We start from the raw sequence: 20,061 nt of genomic DNA on the forward strand, positions 1-20,061 counted from the left end.
GATTAGACACAGATGTAAACGTAAATTACAGCTCCACCTGGCCTGTTATTACATGTGTATACTCAAGGGAAAAACACTGGCGTATAATACTGGCTTTTATTCTCTGTCTTTGTGACCTACCTTTCTTCTCCCTCCCCAACTTCTCCACCAGACTCATAGTTTAAGGACACACAACATTTAGTTCATTATTCGTGAGCAACACAGAGCTTTCATTTGTCAGCAAAAGGAAGCTAAGTACCAAAAGCAAAGGAAGTATATAAATCATGTCCTCAATAAAATTAGTAAAAGCTTGAAGGGAAACTTCTGAGGGTTTTATTTTATTTTTTTTAAAGTCAAACTCCTCTTGCTGATCATTAGATTAGTCTAAGAAACATTTAAACTATTACTATAATCAAATGCAGCTTCAGAGAAATGAAACTGCTTTGAGAAATTACACAAACTGTATATAATTTTGCTTTGGAGGGAAAAAGAGGGATAGAAATCTTCGAGCAATGTTGAACCATACTCTTTCAATGGTTACAGATCAAAACGTGTCTTTTATTTTCCATCTTCTAAGCAGCGGGTTTTTTTGGTAATTTATATCACTTCAGTTCATATAATACATTCAAAGGGAACTTTTTCTTTTGGGTTTGTTTTCTTTTAAATTTAATTTCCTTCACACAAGGTCTCTAAAATTTTCAGAAGTCATCTCTAATGGAAATGAAACAAATTTACACCCCTGAAAAATGAGGTTTGCATTCCCCATGCATCTCTCTTATTTAACCTTTGGAAACCTGAGAGTGAAAGTGCCTTCCTTTTAATTACAGATGTTCTGCTTTTAGCAGCACTGTCCCAGAGTCTTTGACTTTGTCCTGGTTTCGGCATGTATCTAGGTGCTCAGCTTCTCAGCTTATCCAACTAGTTTTAGCTTGCCAGTACCTGAAGTACCATCATGCTCCCCTCTGACCAGCCGCTACTTTTCCTCCCTGGTGCTTTACAGCTGTTGGACTTGCTCCCCACTGAAATACCACAGAATGCCACTGCTGCAGCAGCGTGGCCCAGGCATGGAGCAGCAGCCTTCAGCACTGAGAGAGACAACGTGTCTTGGAGAGAAAACAAAAAGGGGACAGGGATTTATGAAGTGGGGATGGAAAGGCAAAGGAGAAAGTTCAGCTATCGTGTAAATGGAGAAACAAAGAGCAAGGTAGTGGAAGGAACAGCAGAAGAGTCATGTCTGTGCTGTGTAAGAAAAGGAAGGAGAATGAGGCCTGGAAAGGATTTTTGATTTCAGGCTAGTTTCATGCAGTTTTTCTACACACTTTATCATGGGCACAGTCCAGTTTAATAGATCCTTCTTGCCTACCATTTTATTTCCATCCGTATGGCTACCCTGCACAGGCAGGCCCTGGAGAAAAGAGCAAGGAATGCAGAGACGGAGGAGAATGATTTTCACCTGAGAAAACATAATCGTCCTCATCTTCCAGTATTTTTCCTGGGTACTGCCTGTGCACCATTGTGTTACTATAAAGCTGCACAGGACAAGAAGCTTTGGCAAAGTAACGTGGCTGTGGAGAAACAGCCAAAATGATGGTCACCAGCTGTGCTGTAAGAGAACCCAGGGCATTTTCTACTCTTACCATTTCTGCTTTCATTATCAGCAAGTTGACTTTTTCTGGGCTTTTGTGGTTTGGTTTTTTTTTTAATAAAGAGTCTATCATTACAAAACAGACTAGTCAGCCAAATGCTGCGGTCATTTTTTAAGCAAGAAGCTAAATCTTTTCCAACACAGTTAGTGTCCTAAATCTGAACAACAATTCACTCTTCTCTTAAGATATCTATAAATGCACATTATTATTATTTTCTTTACTGTGACTGCTCCTTTACCTCCTAGTTCTGGGCAGAAGTGATTTCAGGTAATATTGAAAATATAATGAAGAAGAGCCCAGCCCAGATTTCCAGTCTGAGGTCTGCAAACACAAGATAGTAGCTTGTGTGCTTATCTGAACTGAAGCTTGGTTTGCAGCCTTGGAGGTTTCCTTCCATGATCAGAACATCCTCACCCATCAACTATTTCCCCACTGCGATAGGACTGAATTTTTGCTTTCAAAACAACTGAGGAGAAAGAAGAAATTCTTTAATACACCGGAATGGGAGCAAATATGCTCACCAATCACGAGTGCATTGCAGTCCTTTGGACAGTGCAGACCAAGCAACACAAAGCTATAAAAAAGGTCATTGCAGCAACTTCAGGTGAGCTGAAGAGACCAGAATGTTTCCACAAGGGAAGTTCTTGGCCCACAAGAACCTAGCACTGGAGGACATTTCTCTCCTCTCCATCTCACCTATTCCAGATTGAACACAGATCATCAGTGATCCACACCATTTCCTCTCTCATCAGAGATACAGGTGAGGTGATGCTATCATCCTAGTTAATTTTCAAGGTGTCAGCACCAAAATAAGGATGAGGTGCTTCCTTGTAGGGCTGAAATGGTGCAATCACTCTTCTACCCTGGCCCACAATTGCAGGTCTTGCTCCTCTGAGAGAAGCTAGTGCAGGGGCTATTGGATCCCTCCACCATCACCCCCAGGCCACCCAGCCCAGACAAAACGACTGCTGCAGTTAATGCTATTTGGCATCACTGCTGGCACGTTCATCAGAGAGTAAAGGGACTGAACTGGCTGTGACAAGACTCTCCCTCAGCAAAGTGGTCTCTCCAGAGCTCAAGTGAGGCACATCATGTGTCTATGCTTCACTGTTTTCCTGGCACTAAGTCCAGATGGCAGTGTACACACAGATCATCTGGTCATTGTCTTCTGATGCCAAATTAGGCAGAGATTAAATGTTACACTTTGTAACAGGTGGGGTTAGAGACATGAGCACCAAGGAGACAAACAGCAAAACCAAGGCAGATTCCTATATACTTATTTTTCAGAAGAAAAAAGAAAAACACAGGAAAAACAAAAAGATATAAAAATTATCTACAAAATCTAATCAAATTCAATACTAAAGAGCATGGCTTTGAACAAAACAATCAGGAAATCCAGATGTTACACTTACAGCAACATACCTTCACCTGCTATGTTACACCTAGGGCAGGATTCACGGCATTTAACTTGAGTAATCATGTGCAAGTCAGGGTACAGCCCTCTTCATTAATCAGTGGGGAGACATAGGACTATCCCATAAGCATTTTGCTGCACCCTGCAGTAGGTGAGGCAAATTGTCCCAATACAGCTCTTCCTTCCTCGCTCATTGTAGGGATGTTTACACCTCCAGCTGGCAGGTAGCGAACTTCTGGATGCATATGAACTGAGATAAAGCCAGCCTATGGTGCACATTATACAATTTTTCTGTCTATATATACAGGAGAAAAGAAAATTCAGGCTTGAAATCCCCTTTTTTTTCTTTCCTTTTTTTTTTTGCCTGCCCTTTCGTGTCTCGATTTACCAGCTTCACAGCATATTCTAAAGCCCTTTTTACACATGGATCCAAATTTCCTCCCAGACACACTTATTAAACCCTCATTGAAGGTGAAACAGAATTTTACATGCTACTCTGGTGAAGGTGATTTCACTGAAGATTCTTTTTTTTGCATTAACCTCCAGAGAAGACAGGCTTATCTATCACACCAAGGTGTTAGTGGTTTATAGCGTTCTTTAGGTTTGCATTGGTGCTACTGATCACAAATGCACAGGGAGCATAAAGAAGCTATAAGTGAAGGTCTGAACCTGTGAAATGCTGAGCAAGTTCAATCACAGATGACTGCTGTGGGCGTTGAGGGGATGCTGAAAGAAGCAATCCATGCTTGCAGGATCAAACCCCAGCCACACAACTCATCTGCAAAGAACATGCCTAAGAATCACTGAAAGCAAAGGCTCTGCCAAGGCCTTCTGTGGAAAATAGATTGTTTAAGGACCTACCAGGCTGACTTCAGTATTCTTAGTAGAATAGCAATGTATTTACTCTCTCCATATTTTAATTCAATCCATCAAATAAATATTATCTATTAAAGATTACGCACCTGTGAATCAGAAGCTGTAAAGGTCAGCCTTTTCAATTTATGTTTAAAAGAAAACTTAGCCTTTCCTAAAACTGCAGATCTTTATACATAACCTGCTTCTCCTGTCTGAAAAACTACCAAAAAAGGGGAGTTTGATGAAGCAGAGGTCTCCATTCATAAGGCTTCCACTTTTGAGCTCCCTGTGGGCCGCCTGCCTGCTAGAAAGCTCTTCAGAAGCGAGCCAGTGGGGTACACAGTGCAGTCGCGGGAGATGCTGCCTTCCCAAGGAGAGACTAGAGATAGGTAGAAAGAAAAATCTTTGCCAAGTTCAATAGGCCAAATTTCTCTTTGAATTACAGCAGTGTAAATCTGATCTAATCCTGCCAAAGGCAATGGGGCTATGCTGGATTTACACTGCAGGAATCTGAAATCAGAGTTTGGCCTGCCATGTTCAAAGTCACAAGGACCTTTTCCCAGTGCTTAGGAGGTCTGGCATCAGTAGCACTTACAACTGTTCAAAGAAGGTGTAAAATGCCATCATAAGTGTGAAATCCAGCACTCAAGTAGTGCTTCACTCTTTTTGCACAGAGATCAACAACCGTGCAACACAGCAGGCAGCAGAGCACCAAGATGCAGCATTGTTGCCTCACTGTCCTCCAAAACAGAAAAGCTTTGTTGTGGGTGCAATGGGGCAGAATGACTTTAGCACATGTGCAACTATTCAAGGAGAGAGAGAAAAGAAGGCCTGTTATTATTTTATTTGGTGACTACTTTAGTTTGAAGACTGATATGAGAAAATAACACTGTGTAATAACTGTTATTTGGCAACTGAACAGTTGGTCAAAGAGTAAAAAATTAGTTTGTGATTAAATTATTACCAACTACTCACCTATGATAACCTGCACTGGTTTATTTATTTACAAAATAAATAAAACAGAAAGTGCCTGGATTTCTCAGCCCACTAGATCTCTTTCTGAGGAAAAGCTGCCACAGTGGCCAGCTTAATTCTCCCCCTTCATTCAATTAGATTCGATTCTGCCTAGTTAAATGTCTCAGTTTCCCTTATGAGTGACCTGCAAAAGAAAAAGGCTGTCAGCCTGTTTACTTCTTTGCGATGCACAAAGTGTGGTCACGAGGGTCTTCTCAATAAAGGCACCAAACCTGCAGGGAAAAGGAAAGCACACTTCTCGGGTATTCCTACCAGCCCAGAGGCCACTGATAGCCACACATCTAGCCAAATGCATACTCAGGCATGAACTGCTGGGTCCCCTGTTGCTCCAGGGGTGAAGACTTGTATCAGGTCCAGCTGCACCCCACGGAGGCTCCCCTAAACTGAGAGTTATCAGCTAGTCAAAGATGCAGTTCCCTCTGCATCTTGCCCTGTTCAAAACCACTGGTGGAAACGCTTGTTTGTGCAGTAATTCCCCAGAAGACTGGCTGGGGCCTGTGAAAACAGTGAAATGTCAGTGACTTGAAGGAATAAAGTAGTGCAGTAGAAAAAAGAAAGACTTGGCTGGACTGGTTCAGACTGGTTAGTTGCTTTAGCTAACACCTATTTAACTTCAGGAGCTAATGAACACTTCTGAGACAGGATGACTTTATTAAAGATTCAATTATTTTCCAATTAAGATGTAAGAGCTGTATTAAACGTCCCTGAAAATATCACAATGTCCTCCAGCTGCATGCAGGAAAAACCCAAGCTAGCATCCTTGGCTAGTATCTAAGGTAAAACACGGGCAAAAATAAAACCTTTTTTTAAAAATCACAATTGTCAGGGGCTCTTTACCCTTCCTAGGGAAGAAGAAAAGGGCTGATTCTTTTGCAGATCTCTTCTACCTGCTCCTTTTCCCCCTCAGCTTTTCTCTGTTGCAGATAATTCCACATGATTAATAGGCTCTTCTCAGTGGTGCTACACACAGTTAGCTCTTTTAATCTCTCTCTGAATCTGAGACTCTCTAATCCCCCAACCCTTCGGCCCCATGAGACTACACCTGAGGATCACAGAATAAGACATTTCTTTCTTTTTTAAGTTTCAGTCTATATGTCTGTGATAGAAGGAAGCTCAAGTTTACCTTATCTGCCATGATCATAGAGGAGCCTCCATGGATGCCCAAGATGGGAGTGAGGGTCTGGGCAGAGATGAAGTCCAGGATCTGGGCAATGGCTTCCTGGTCTGTGTCATCAGCGAATACCACCCCTTGGATCTTCCGGTCTGACATGAGGTCACAGATGCGGGTGATGATGCTCTTGGGATCAGTCTCATTCATGGCCACCAGCTCCACCCGAGGCACCACTGAGAGGTGGTGGAAGTCATCTTTCTCGTGGGCATCTTTGATGGCCACTTCGTCTGAGGTCCCCACCAGGATGACCGCAATGCCAATGCTCGGGTGGCTTTTCTGGGCATGGGCCCCGCTCCCTGTTGTTGCGAGGACTGCCAGCACCAGCCAAAACCTTGGAGAGTAGCACTCCACCCTGGGCCTCATCTTCAGCTCTTACACTCCCTAAAAAATGAAGAAAAGAAAAAGGGGGTGGGGGAAAGTAAGAGAAAGAGATTAATTGACAAGTCAATCACGTTCATAGCTTTCAAGGCAGATCCATCGATCTTTCTCAGCCACTACCCTTCCTCCCACCAGTCCTTCTTATCTGATGCTCAGCCCTTTGGAAACATGGAGGGCTCTTTAAATTGGGGGCAGGAGGGGCTGTCAGACCAGTCCAGCCTGTCCTTCAGAGTTTGGAGTCACTTCAGAGAACAGCTGTCAGCAGAAGATGCAATCATGTCATCTCTCAGGTCCCATGTCACTATGAGACCCAAGTCAAAAGTGATAGAGAATTGTCCTCGACGGCTGATCGGCTGTCTTTGTAAAACTAATTGCTTATGTCAAGTCTAAGTGCTCACCCTCAACACAAAGGACTTACTGATGCTTGTGATCAGTTTGGCCTTCTGATGGAGGCAAGGAGGCTGAAGGGTCTGGGTAGATAAGGACTTCCTTTTGTTTTCTCAGCACAGCCACTCCAGAATAAAATGCAGATAAATTGACAAGGCCGTTGGATCTATAAGTATATCTATAAGTGTGTATCCATTGCATAAAAGTGTGTATCCACTGCCTACCACCAGGACACATACAGCCCCTGTCTGTAGCACAGCCAACCATATGCCTTTCATCCATACAAGGTTAATCTTTTTCTAAAAATCCAAGAACACCAAATTTGTCGTTGGTCATGGTCAGAACTGGATCAGTGCAGTGAGGAAGACATTCTCTTCAAGCCCATATGACAGCTACCCTCAGCTACCACTGCCAGGAATGTTACACCAATCTTTTACCTGAACATGTCCACTTCACTTTCTAATCTTAACAGTAGAAATGGAAAAACCCGATGAGGTCATCTCTCCAGCCCCTGCCTGAGCGAGACTGCTCCCTGTGGGATTGTTTGTAGCTCTTTCTTTATTCAGTAGCATTTTAATAATAGTTCACATTTCCACAGCACTTTCCATCCTCAAGGTACTTCACAAACACTAATGAATTAATCCTTGCAGCACCTATGCAGTGTAAATATCAGAACCTGTGTCCCCCTGTCCCCCACCACCCCTGTGGGAGGAAGCACTGCATGGTCTGCCCACCCAGGGCCATGCTGCTGTCCCAGTGGGATTCCAGACATTTCAAACAAAAGAAGACTTTTCCTCAGCACACAAAGTCCTGCTCAGCTAACCATGCCCATGACTCTTCAGCAGGCACACTTGGAATAAATACATCAACACTGTGCTTCTTTGCACTACACCTCTCGTCTTGGGGGTCTGAGAACGAGACCCTTGCACACTGGCCATTGGTATACATACTTCTATCAACAGAACAGAAACCCATGGTAGCAGGGACAAGGCTTGCAAGACGTTGGAGAAGCTGGAAGACCATGAAACAGCCCTAACTGGCACCAGCCACCCATAGTGAAATGGAGGAGGCCCCAGCTTGCCCTGCCCAGGAGAACAGATAGGCTCAGCACCTGCTCCTCATTGTCATGCTAAGCAGAGAGAATGTATCCTGCATTGATATTACCAGATAAATAAGCAGATAATAAAATAGATAATAAATATGCACCGGAGGAACCAAATCCACTTAGGAGGCTGAAAGGGACCACGGGTGTGAAGTGCCAATCGATTCTAAACTCTCCGACGGATCCACTTTCTGAGAGATGCTCACAAGGAGAACCAAGAGACTTTGAGAGTTTGGCAAAATGAACAGCTAACTTCATTCCGGCAGGACTGTTATCCTCCAATTACGAGTCACTAAATTAGATTCCTTCACAGTGAAATGCAGTCCCCATTCCTGCAATGCTTTATTAACTTTAATGCACTCTATACGCTCTCTGTCTCTCACTCTCTTGCTCACTCACTTTAATGCTATATTTGTTCTCTTTAAAATATGTCTCCTGCGATCCCTCTGCATAGTCTCACTCAGTATATTACGCTTGGTTAGGCAATAGCTAGCTGTGATGCCCAGGGAGTAGTGTGTGGGTTTTTCCCAGCCCCTCTCCCACCAGGACTACTTTACAGGGCCTTCCAACACAGGGCTTTGATAGTGGGTGATCATGGCAGCTGTCTGCCTTCATGCCCAAGCACAGAGTTCTCCTACTGCAAAAAACACCAGCCAAGAAATTCATTACCTTCTCTTCACCTACATCAAAGCCAGTAAGTCTCAAGCATTTACCTCCAAGCAGCAGAAAAGAGTCCAGATCCTGAATAGCACATAGATGCTAATCTGTTGGGTGTCTAGCTATAGGATGTGGCCCCAAGGCAGATTATTTCCATTCAACACAAGATGATGGAGCTCCCTGTGCAGTGCCAGATCTTTAGGCTTTGGCCAGATGTGCAGGGAGCAGCCAGGGCTAGCAAAAGGCTATTGTGAAGGTCATCAGTGCCTCCATAGCCAATCTGACATCTCCAATTTGGATCCTCAGCCATAAGACACCTCTGGATCAGTGAGAGAAATGCTTAGGTAGCCTGTGTTGTACCACCTAAGACAGCTCTCCTTCCAACACTCGCTGTCATGCTCATGACATGTTTCAGGTCCTCCACAGGTGGTTTGCATGCCAGAAACCAGTGTCCTTCTGTGGAAACAGAGATACCAGGTTCAGGCTGGGCTCACTTCTAGGCTGCGACCCAGGGATGTAATAAGGAATGGGAATGCCAGTAAATCACACCCAACCAAAGGGTGAGTGGTGGTCTTCACCATTCAGTTCCCACAAGGCAGCAGCAAGTTTAATGTAGAGTTGAGCTGCTCAAAATCTACAAGGGTGCTCACAGTGTTACAGTCCTTTCTAGTACTACCATACTTGGGGATGACTTCTGTTCACAAGCAGTAGCCACTGTCCACACTTCTGCTCACATGCTCACAAGTGCTGGCTGCTGGAGAAAGGGACAAATGTCCAAGCACCAACCCCATCTCTCTTTCCTCCTCTGGTCTAGATCACTACAAGCCCATTTTGAATGTGTGCTAGAGGGGAGGCAGAGGTAAACCAGCACAGATAAACACGGCCCCAGAACTATTATGGAAGTGTGTTTTTGCATACACAGCAGCAAGTTTTATCGACTTATTTCTACAGTGTTCAAATGCAGAAGGTTGAGGCAACCAATCGAGGAAGCACTGAAGGCAGTGTGCAGACCTCCTCCTTAGGGGTGTGCTTGTTTCCAGTGAAGAAGAGAAATAGAGAAATTCACACATGGAGAAATTCACAAGCACCTGACAAGGCTGCAGTTGTAAAACAGAGCATTTGCCCTTAATTGTTTTAAGTATCTTTATTATTGCTAGAGTCTAATATCACCAGCCAAGAATGATTTTTTAAAATGTGCCAGTATGTTACAAAGTATTTTACACGAGCAAGTTTTTCCCTTGGGGGTATGGATCCACACAGTGCTTGGAGTGGCAAAATCATAGAAAAAAAGTTAGCAACTCCCAAACTCCAGTCTGAAAAGTAAAATCCTGTACCTGTTACTCCACAATATTATATTGTCCTGTACACATTACTCCACAATATTATATCATCCCTTACTCCCTAGAAGATAATATATGACAGGGCCATTAGACAAAGTGGTTTTACAGACATATCTATATTTAGGTATAAACATGCCTGTAAAACCATTATACCTCTGTAATCTCATTTTACTTACCAATAAAACATATCCACCACTGTAGAGAAATGCAGCATCTACTTAGCGCTGCAGAGCAATGTTACACAATCACTGTTAAAATGGAAAGGGAAAGCTAACTTCTCCAATTGAAAATGCAAGAGGAATGTAGGTAGTCAGACAGTAATTATTCAGATTGGAATTTGGCCAGGACCAAAGGTTAGCTTGCTTAAAAATATCATGAGAACCTTATTTGACACTGCATTTTTATGTGGATCAGATCTAAGATAAGTATTAATAGAAAATTATTAGGCTGCACAGGCAAAATACAGCTCAGCATTTAGACGTATTTCTGGACAATATTTCAAACTACAGAAAGTACACAAATAGGTCACTGTGCATTCAACCAGGCTAACTGTAAATAAAGTACTGCTCAGGCAGTGTACAGCAAAGCTAGGCAATCTTCGGGTCAGTTAAACTGAGGCAGAACATGGGCTGGTCCCAGGAGTCTCGGGGCAGTTGTTTTGTGTGCCAATTCTGCTGCAATTGTGCCAGCTGGGCAGTGTGCACAACAGCCCCTTGGGAAGGTATCTGCAGGTCCCCAAAACCCTATCTCCAGAATTAAGACAACAAGAGGAAAGGAAGTCCTATAATAGCACAGTCCCAGACAAAAATCTGTCTTGAAGGCATCTTTCCTAATTCAGAGGAAGCTGATGCTTGGGACAAGAGGCTGATCAGCATGCACTAGCCACCAGCAAAGGGAACTTCACAGGGACATTGGCTCCATACTGGAGGAGGAAGACCATTAGCTATTTCCAGCATCTTTCTCCTGTACTATCCTGGTGGGCCATGGGGAAGTTCATATCCCCATGGTTTCTGGGCTCTGGTCACTGGGATCTCGAGGTCCAAGCACTGGTTAGAGGGTGTCAAGCCACAGAATCAGAATTCAACATCTAATTTTACATCAGCACCTACTGCAATTTCCAACCCTACTGTCATCCCTGATCACTAGCCCAACTCTGGGACTCACCACCGCTCTCAGTCCCGCTACTATCTGGAGTCAGATGTCTTGCTAGCCCCAATGTTAGCCATCAGTGTTACCTTCATTCAGCATTTGCTCATCTTAAGACAGTTCAGGCAGTATCAGACAATGAATCAAAAAGCAAACCTTGTGTTTCAGGGCTAGTTGGAGGTAAGAAGGAATCTGTCTCCCATGAGACCATGTAGACACTCTACAAAGAAAGCTGGAAGGTGCTTTGTGCCTGGTATCCAACATACCACCAGGGAATAAACAGCAAGTGCACTAGAAGAAGCTGTAGGGAAAGTAACGTTGCACTAGACATGGTACTGGGCTGTCTTACAAAGAAATAACCTGTATGTCCAGAACAACAAAGAACAATACTAGCTCTGTGTTTATCAACCACAGAAGACTGGTGCATATTTAATCTCTCTGTCTACTACCTGCCTTACAACTACAGGAGGTAAGACCCATGCGAAGAAAGGGGCAGGACTGTTTACAGACACATAAACTCTTACTCCTAAGAGTTGGGACATAATTTACACATAAGTTTCTCAAACTCCCTGATTTTTGGCAACCCAATTTCATCTTAGGGCAACCCCAAATTCTCATGGTTACTGCCATCTCCCCAGTCCAGACACATACATATTGTATACCTCTGTAGAAGCATTCCTCATGTTCTAACATGCTTTAACTGTTGTCCTGCCACATCTTCATCTCAGGCTATTTGTAAGCTGACAACTCTTGTGCTGCTGTTCCCCATATTACTGTTTACCAGGTAGGTAACAGAAGTGTCCATAAATCATCTTCTTGCTCACAGCCCTGTTGTTCCAGGAATTTTGTAAACAGAGACAAAGAAGAGGGGGATGGATCTAGGGCACGATGGATGTGTCTTGGAAGTGCCTTCACACTTCAGGTGCTGATAAACAGAATGAATGATGCTGCAGGAAAATCTCCATACATTCAGAGTAGAGAGATGGCAGACTAGAGACATCAGAAAGTGCCACTCACAGTGATGAATGCAAGAGCAATCCATCACCTGGACCAAAATGGTCTGTGATGGTGACTCTGAGTAAATAACCCCCCAGGGGCATTTCAGTAGTTTTTAATGAAAACTTGTGCAGTTTAGTTTATTTTAACTAGCTTTGAACATCACCTATATTCTCATTCTGATATATAAATGACAGTGATAGAAACATTTCTCCAAGGCCTCTTGGGCAGGTCTTCTGTCTGTTTTTCACAACCACTCTCTCTCCAGCATGTAATTTTGTCCATGCCTGTGGTGTCCTACAGACTCATTTCAGTCTATCAAAGTGCTACTTCTTTTTCCTTTTTTGTCCCAAGTCAGCCTTTTTCTTTTGGGGAATGCATCACATACCCCCAGCCAAAGCCTTCAAAGCCTTTTGAGCTCTCTCATTACCTCACTGTTAGTTTTTCTTCCATTAGCACTGGGAGGAAAGTAGCATATATGTTTAATTCTGCTCCCTACTTCTTTTCTTTCAAGCCCTTCTTCCTTTATAACACCAGGTATAAACTCCTCTCTGGCTTGGGCAGTGTCAGAATCATCCTAAGTATAACATATTCATTCTTTCCCATTTCTGATGGCTAGTTTGCCTCTGTCTAGCCAAGAGGTTCATCCAAGGGTAAAGTGACAAAGTGCTTCCCCTTTTTCTGCCCCACACAAAGGAGAAGAGCAATTCTCTCCCTACACTTAAGGCGATACAAAGAATGCTTTGATCATCAATTAGACCCATATCATTCCCAAAAGATGAAGAACTATGTCTCATTATTGTAAGCTTGCCCAAGGGTAAGTTCCAACTGTCCTTCCCACTTCTTCCCACCCACATATTTTACATATCACGGGTGATAGCTGATACAGCCTCAGCCTGCAAGCTTCTGTTGAGACCAACACCAAGTGATTCATGGAAATTACAAATTAAAATCCTCTGCTTAATAGTCTAGCCCTTCCCCCAGACACTTCAGGATTGCTGTCTATGGCATTTGCTTTATCACGCTACCTGCTCTGAAGAAACTTAAACAATAGGATTACAACTGCTAGGAGATGGCTCTGAGGCTCACATTTAGAAATGTTTCCCTAAACTCAGCCTAAATTTTCCCTTTGCTCAGCTATCCTGTTACTTCAATAATATCTCCTTCATTCAGCCTGAACAATTTCTCCCTCTCAACTCACCATTTCCACCCTGAAAATGCTTGTAGATGGTTATCTGATCACCCCTTGGGACTTTCCTCTGCTGCAGCAGAAGTTCAGCTGTGTTCATCCCTCCTAGTAAGTTGAGTCCCCTTGGGTTCTCAGCAGGATGAACAGGGGAAGATGTAGGTAACAGCTGGGCAAGAGAGACCAGAGGCAAGTCTGACCTGCTTACCCAGGCTGGCACACACGTGCAGAGCTGCGGGAGTCAGTGTCGCACACACAAAAGCCATTAAGTGAGACAGCAGGTCAGTCTGGCATTGCCCAGTGCCAACTTCTAAATGCCAGGGCATAAAGGCTTGGCACGGCCATCTCTCTCTGCGAGCCTGGCAGAGACAACCACCGTTCCCCTGCCAGGATCTCACCTCCCCCCAGCATCCCACTTGGACAAGTTTAGAGGGATGAGACAGGCCCTCCCTGCCAGAGACCGAAATACCCTGACCACCTGGAGGGTTCACTTGCCACAGCTGTCACTCCATGCATGCTCCATTTGAAACAAGGGTTTCAAAGCTTATATGATGTGCACCATTTCCCAGTTCTGACTGCTGTTTGCCCCATCTCAGAACTGGATCCAGGTTCAGAGGGAGATTATCCAAAGCAAGGGATGTGTCACTTGCACACACGCCCTCCACCCCCAAAGGGATTTCAGTATGGCTGACAGCAGCTTTGCTTCCTGCAGTACAAGAATAGGTTTAACAGGCAGCAGAACACTGCACCAGAGCAACACCAATTTTGCCAATTAAAACAAACTGGAACAATTTGGTAATCCATGCTGCAATCACTTCCTTCCTTTCTTAAATTTTCCACTTACAGGTTACATTTCCAAGCAGAAATCACCAGCACATTATTAACATGAACACTTTCAAGACTGTGATTTCAAAAAACGGGACATAATTATCTCCGATTCCCTAATATCCCTGAGAAACACACATTTAACTTCAGTTGAATGTATTGGGAGAAGAATATCCTCTGCATTTCTCATTACTTGCTGTATTAATTTGAGGTTGTCTATACAACTGCAATCAGCTCTGCATTTTGTGTACCGGCAGACTGTGACACTGAATTTATGAGAATTTTTACTTCCAAGGGTGGAAGGACTTTCCCATTCCCTGGACTCTTTCTTGCACCTCACTCAGTACCTGCATCACCTCCTTAAAGGAAAAACAGAGCAGGCAGAGACTGTCTCTCCTGAAGGCAGCTGCCAAACGCCATGCTGGTGCTGAAATCCCATGGGTTACTCAAAGTCTCACATCAAGAGACAGTCTTAAATTCTTTGGATGCCAGATGTAAACACTGTAAAAAACAAATTACAAAGGTTTTTTAAAACATACCACAATTGGGAAAGAAAATATGCTTTTTCTTTTTTAGGCAGAAATTGAGTGATTCTTTCTTCTACAATACTGAGAATACAAAAAAGGGCATCTGAACCAAAGGGAGACAGCCTTAAACTGCATCTGCACTCAGGATACAGCCATCCGGTTTTCTGCCAGTCTCCTCAGCTGTAATATATGACAGGGGACAAAGCTTTAAAACATAAACCTGCCTATCCCTTAGGAAAGATCTTCACAGGTGCACATCGCAGTCTTACAGCCCATGAAGCAAGGGCAAGCTAGGAGAAACTCACTGCACTGCCTCTGCTCATTGTGGCACTGCTATAGCAAAACTTGAACAGCCCTAAGCAGAATGTCAGAATTCACCAGACCAAACCAAACCCTCATAAAGGTGTTACAGACACCAGGAATGGCAGAGAAGAAGGCTTGATGCCTGAAACACCAAGATGCAAGGGAAGGTAAAGGAGCAACTAAGTAAAGCCAGCAGGGTGGAGTGAGAGAGATAGATCCTATGAGCTGGTCCAGGGCAAAGCCACAATGCTACAGACATTAAAGGGCCATAGTTTGTAAGCTGCCAGCATCCCTCAGGAGCCTTGTGACTTCTTGATTTCCACCAGTATGCAGCATTTTGGAAAACAGGGTTTAGTCACCAAGGGATCTGTACAACAGCCTTGCTTGTGAAATGAGCCAGGGAATTAATCTAGAAGTGGGAGGATCCAAGAGGTTTTTTTAGCATGGGCAAAAATGCATGCCACAGACACTCAGAGCCAAGAGGGGTCAAAACCTGGCTCTGGTCAGGCCACTAAGAAGGATGGATAAGTACTCAGAAAACCTTGTTGTGAGTCTCATTCCTCGTAATTCCCTGTTCCCTTTTCCTCACTCTGATCCTCAGTAAGGGACTTTCATGTTCCTGTTATCAGTAGTTAAACAGGAAAAAAAAAAGCTACCTAGAAGTAGAAACATGGGAAACCCAACATGTGACACCAAAAGAGTGCCATTCAAGATGTCTGGAGTTGTACACTTCCCACCCAGAAACACCCCAAAACACACTCATACTTTTAGAAAAAACCCGATCCTTACAATACATACTAAAGCTAGGATGAAGAGAAAATTGACAACTGCAGATCAGTACATTTGTTTTTGTTGTCCCATTTTAATTCTCACTTCCCTCTTTAGTCTCCCCACCCCACATCCTTCCCTTTTTCTGTCTTTCTCTCCCGGAGTTCAATAACCAGTACGGCATCAGCCATCAAGCCGCTGGATACAATATGCTTTCACAGTACATTAGTGCTGTGCACCAGACCATGCTGTGCCTGCAATTGTATGACAGGTCAGGGCCAATTCGTCTTACTGAGACCTTCAATCAGTAGCATCCAGAAAGGTTTCCCAGCTGGAGGGACCCAGCCCAGCAGCTGCTGACCTCTCCCTCTTCTCAGCATTCGATCATCTTTCTAGAGCTGCAGTGATGGAAACACACACAGGCAAAGCCACATCTGGACAACAGCTAGGCACTGGCTGTTGATGCTTTGGGGTCAGGGATGGAAAAGCCTGATCCAGCACAAGCAAACACATTAGATTTGTCTCAGCTGAATGCCATTTCCATGCAATTTTTTTCCTCTACTGTTTTCTCCAGCCTCTCAAATTCATTCCTGTTGTCTGCTTCAGCCACCTTTCCCAGTAGCTTACCTAAATGTTCATTTCTCCATGTGCCAGCCAACACATATGAGGACATATAAGCCTATGCCTCCTACCAGCCCATGTCCACCACTGGCTTCCTTGGGTTGCAGCTCAGACCCTTTGGGCTACATCTCATTTACACAGAAGTCACTAGAAGCTTACATTTGCAGATGGAGAAAAAAAAAAAACATTAGTTTTATAGTAGGGTAAGAAAGTGAAACGAGCAAACCCAGACAATTGTGACAATAAAGAATATACTACTGGTAAATAAAAACCCAATCCTATGGACAAAGCGTAGCCATGAGTTACTTACACTTTAAGGTTAGTGTACACTTTTAAAGCAGTAGAAAAGGGTTTCATAAAAAAAAAAATTCCAGAATTTCAGTATTCCACCATGAACTTCCTTCAAGCTACAACATACACCCTATCACCCTTCTCATCTTTGTCCATCCATCATTTATCTCTAAGCCTTTTTCTAGTGCTTCATGGCTCCCACATTCATTCCGCTCCTCACTTTAAGCACTGTTACATTTTTTGCTCCATCCTTGGTACCTCCTAGCTCATTTGTATTCACACTGTTAGGTATCTGGTTTTAAATCTTCAAAGCATGGAGGGAGTAAACTACAAGTGAAGTATTGTTCTAATCCCTTATACCACCGTATAAAATCAATAAGCATTCTTTAAAAGTATAAACACCATTGTTTTCCTCCTCCCCCTTTGCCTTATTCCCCTCATCAGAAAGATGGAGATGCATCTTCTCTCTTTCATAGAGTTAGAAGGTTTAATTATTTATGGTATTTAAAGTACTTTTGGCTCTCAAGTGATAGAAGCTACAGGAGCTGAGATTATTATTCTTGCTTTCCATTGCACTTCCCTGAAGGCAGCAGTGTCTTCTTGTGAGATCATACCCAACATTATTCGCATGATCCCAAGAGAGTGTATTAAAACCTGTACGTCCAAGATCTTCAGGACAATAAATCCTAGTTTAGCTAGGAGCAGAGAGAAAGGAATTGCTGTAATACCATAAATAGTTGTTGGTTTCCAAGTAAAATCCCCGATATTCAATATCGACTTTGCCTCATTGACTCAAACTGCAAAAATACTGCTGATCAGTAGTTTCTGATGAAACAACATGTTGTCAGCAAATGCCAGTTTGTTAAGATTATTCTCATGAAAATATCTCAACTTGCGACACATTTTCACCTACTCCAAAACAGCTTCCTTACTGGCAAGGAAGAGCAAGAGCAATGCAGAGCTTTGGAGACCAAGGCAGAGCTGCAGTGGACACCCAGCCTCCGGGGGCTGTGCTGGAGGTGCACCTCTTCTGAGCACCAGGCCTCATCCATCTGGCAATTTTAATCTAGGCCAGGAAATGTTCTGTTTCATCAAGAGATCTACCCTGTGGGTCTGACATGGATCCAGGGAGTCTGGTTCCATCACCTCTTGTATAATGAAAGGTAAAGTCCAGTTCTGTCTTAAATCACTTGCAGAACTTCAAAATAGATATCCTTGCAGTCTCAGCAGTGAAGACCCGCACATGTTGGGTTTAAACAGACCAGAGTCACCAGGCCAGAAAGTCCTGGGAGGCCTGGTAACTTCCTTTAAAAAAATTAAAAAAAAGAAAAAAAAAAAAAAAAGAAGCCTAAAGAACCTGAAAGTCCTGGGTGAAGCTATAGTATCATAGTACCAGAGGTACCAGAAATCTGGGATTCCTGCAGGAGAAGTCCTCAGGACTTCTGAGCGCCCCATCATCAGCCATGCCATGAATGAAAGTGCTCCACATATGCAAAACCTACAAGCCCAGGGAGCCAAGAGAGGACACTAACACCTTTGGCAGTTTCACCACAGTTCCCTTTTACTGATTCCTCCAAACCTGTAGCTTCCCGGTATCTGCAGGCAGAAAGAAGGAATTTTGCCACTAATTTCAGACTAAAACTAAGTTCCTATCCCTGAACATCTCCCCTCCTGGAAAACCTGCTTGCAGTTTGTTGCCCAGTGATCATGTTGGACTTCGCAAGTACGCTGTGCTGTGCCTGCTGAGCACCTGAGCGAGACCTGTGGAGAAACACAAGGAGCTTTTGAGGGGTGCTAAGAGCCACAGGGTATCTGTTGCCATCAACAAGTTTATCGAGAGCAATTCCTTTGTTTTGGCGATTATTTTGTTGACCAGAGGCAGAAAAAACTGAACTAGTCCTGGAGTCAAGCGAAAAGATGTTGTAGTTCACCTCAACTCAAATTCTTCTTTCAGTTCCTGAGTTACACTGCCATAGAGCAGTGTTGAAAGACTAGTGTGTCCCCACTTCAGAATTAAGAATAAAATAAAATGAAGATCCATTTATGTATTTTTAATATATATACACACACTATATACACTTATTTATTTGGGTATAAATATGTATTCATTATTGCTGTTTATATACAAAAAAATAGTATAAATGCACTCTGTCTAATCTTGGACCAACAGATCCAAGAGCTCTTTGCAGAACAGCCAGTTATCCCTTTCCTGTCAGACCTGAAATGCCACCTAAAGACATTAAATTCCTATATTCCAGAAAACAAGAAAACATCCTTGGGGAACAAAAAACAAAGGGGTGAGGGGGGTGTGTGTGTTGAAGGAAGGTGGAGGCAACATTCAAATTGTGTCCCTTTTACATCCAGGCTGGTCCTTGTAGGACATCAGCTTCTGAGGCAGAAATCCAAAACTTACTGTCACACATAAGGTCAGAGCCTGGCAGAGAGCAGCTGCCCTCCCTCCTGAGAGTTGTTCCTGAAGTGTAGGCAGAGGCACCACTAAGCCTCAGTGGTCGGAGGTTAATGGTTATAGTGTCAGGGTTGTTTCCACACTGGGCATCCTCAAGTGTTGTAGAGCAGCACTGAGATGCCAGTCTCAGTTTGTGAAAGGCTTTTGGACAGCCCTGAGGTTACAGAGAACATACAACCAACCAGCATTCAGTTAGCCACATGCCACAGTCTTTAGCTACATCTCATCCTTGTTTGTATATGATAGTACCAATATTGACATCCTAAACAGCTAAAGATTATATGCTGTAAATATCACCCGTCCTTAAAATGAAGTAGAGAAAGTAAACCAAGTTGTCTACACTGAACTGCCTTTCCAAAGTTTGCCTCCAGGACACCACTTGTCCCCCTAGAGCTTCCTGGGGCTACATTCACGTTGGGATTTCCTTGCTTCTCCTTTTCAACACAGTTTTAACACCCCTCCAAACCAGGTCTGGGCCAAAGGGCTGAACCACAGCCTCACGTGGTCACCAGTTTCAATTAAAAAAAATAAAATAAAATTAGCCCTTATATGCCATGCTGGCTTCCTACAAAGCCTGTCTGACACAGCTCCTGCTTTGGTGGCCTGTCAGGATGACACCATGACAGGACCTCATTTCCAAGCCAGATGCAGCTGCATCAATTATACATTTATATACATGAAGCTGCCCAAGGCCTTTGCACTATGTGTTTCCACTACACCTATGCCAGAGGGGTGTAAAGCCCCTCTGATCTGATGTGGCAGCTTTTTAAACCTACTTTTCACAGGTGTGAACACCTTTGTGAGGCACTGGATGCCACAGGAGGGAGGTCGTGATCTATAAACACAACACACATCCAGAGAGCAGCCTCTTGCCACCATCCCTGTGATATTTGTCTCAGGGGAGAGAGAGGCAAAATCTGGAACAAACAAGACATGTCTGCATTATCACCTGACTACATTGCCCCTG

The 20,061-nt window shown here is 43.6% G+C and overlaps 1 protein-coding gene across 1 annotated transcript in view; it reads right to left on the reverse strand.

The window, feature by feature from the left end:
- GRIN2B (glutamate ionotropic receptor NMDA type subunit 2B) overlaps positions 1-6,463 on the reverse strand; it is a gene marked incomplete at both ends in the record, with an annotated part of 168,804 nt that extends 162,341 nt beyond the window's left edge. The window contains one exon of the mRNA XM_084276539.1: positions 6,053-6,463. Within this exon, the coding sequence (XP_084132665.1) occupies positions 6,053-6,463 (411 nt within the window). The remainder of the gene's footprint in view (positions 1-6,052) is intronic.
- Positions 6,464-20,061: the final 13,598 nt, after the last annotated feature.

This window comes from Gallinula chloropus (assembly GCF_964237585.1).
Source record: "Gallinula chloropus genome assembly, chromosome: 1".
Classification (NCBI taxonomy): Eukaryota; Metazoa; Chordata; class Aves; order Gruiformes; family Rallidae; genus Gallinula; species Gallinula chloropus.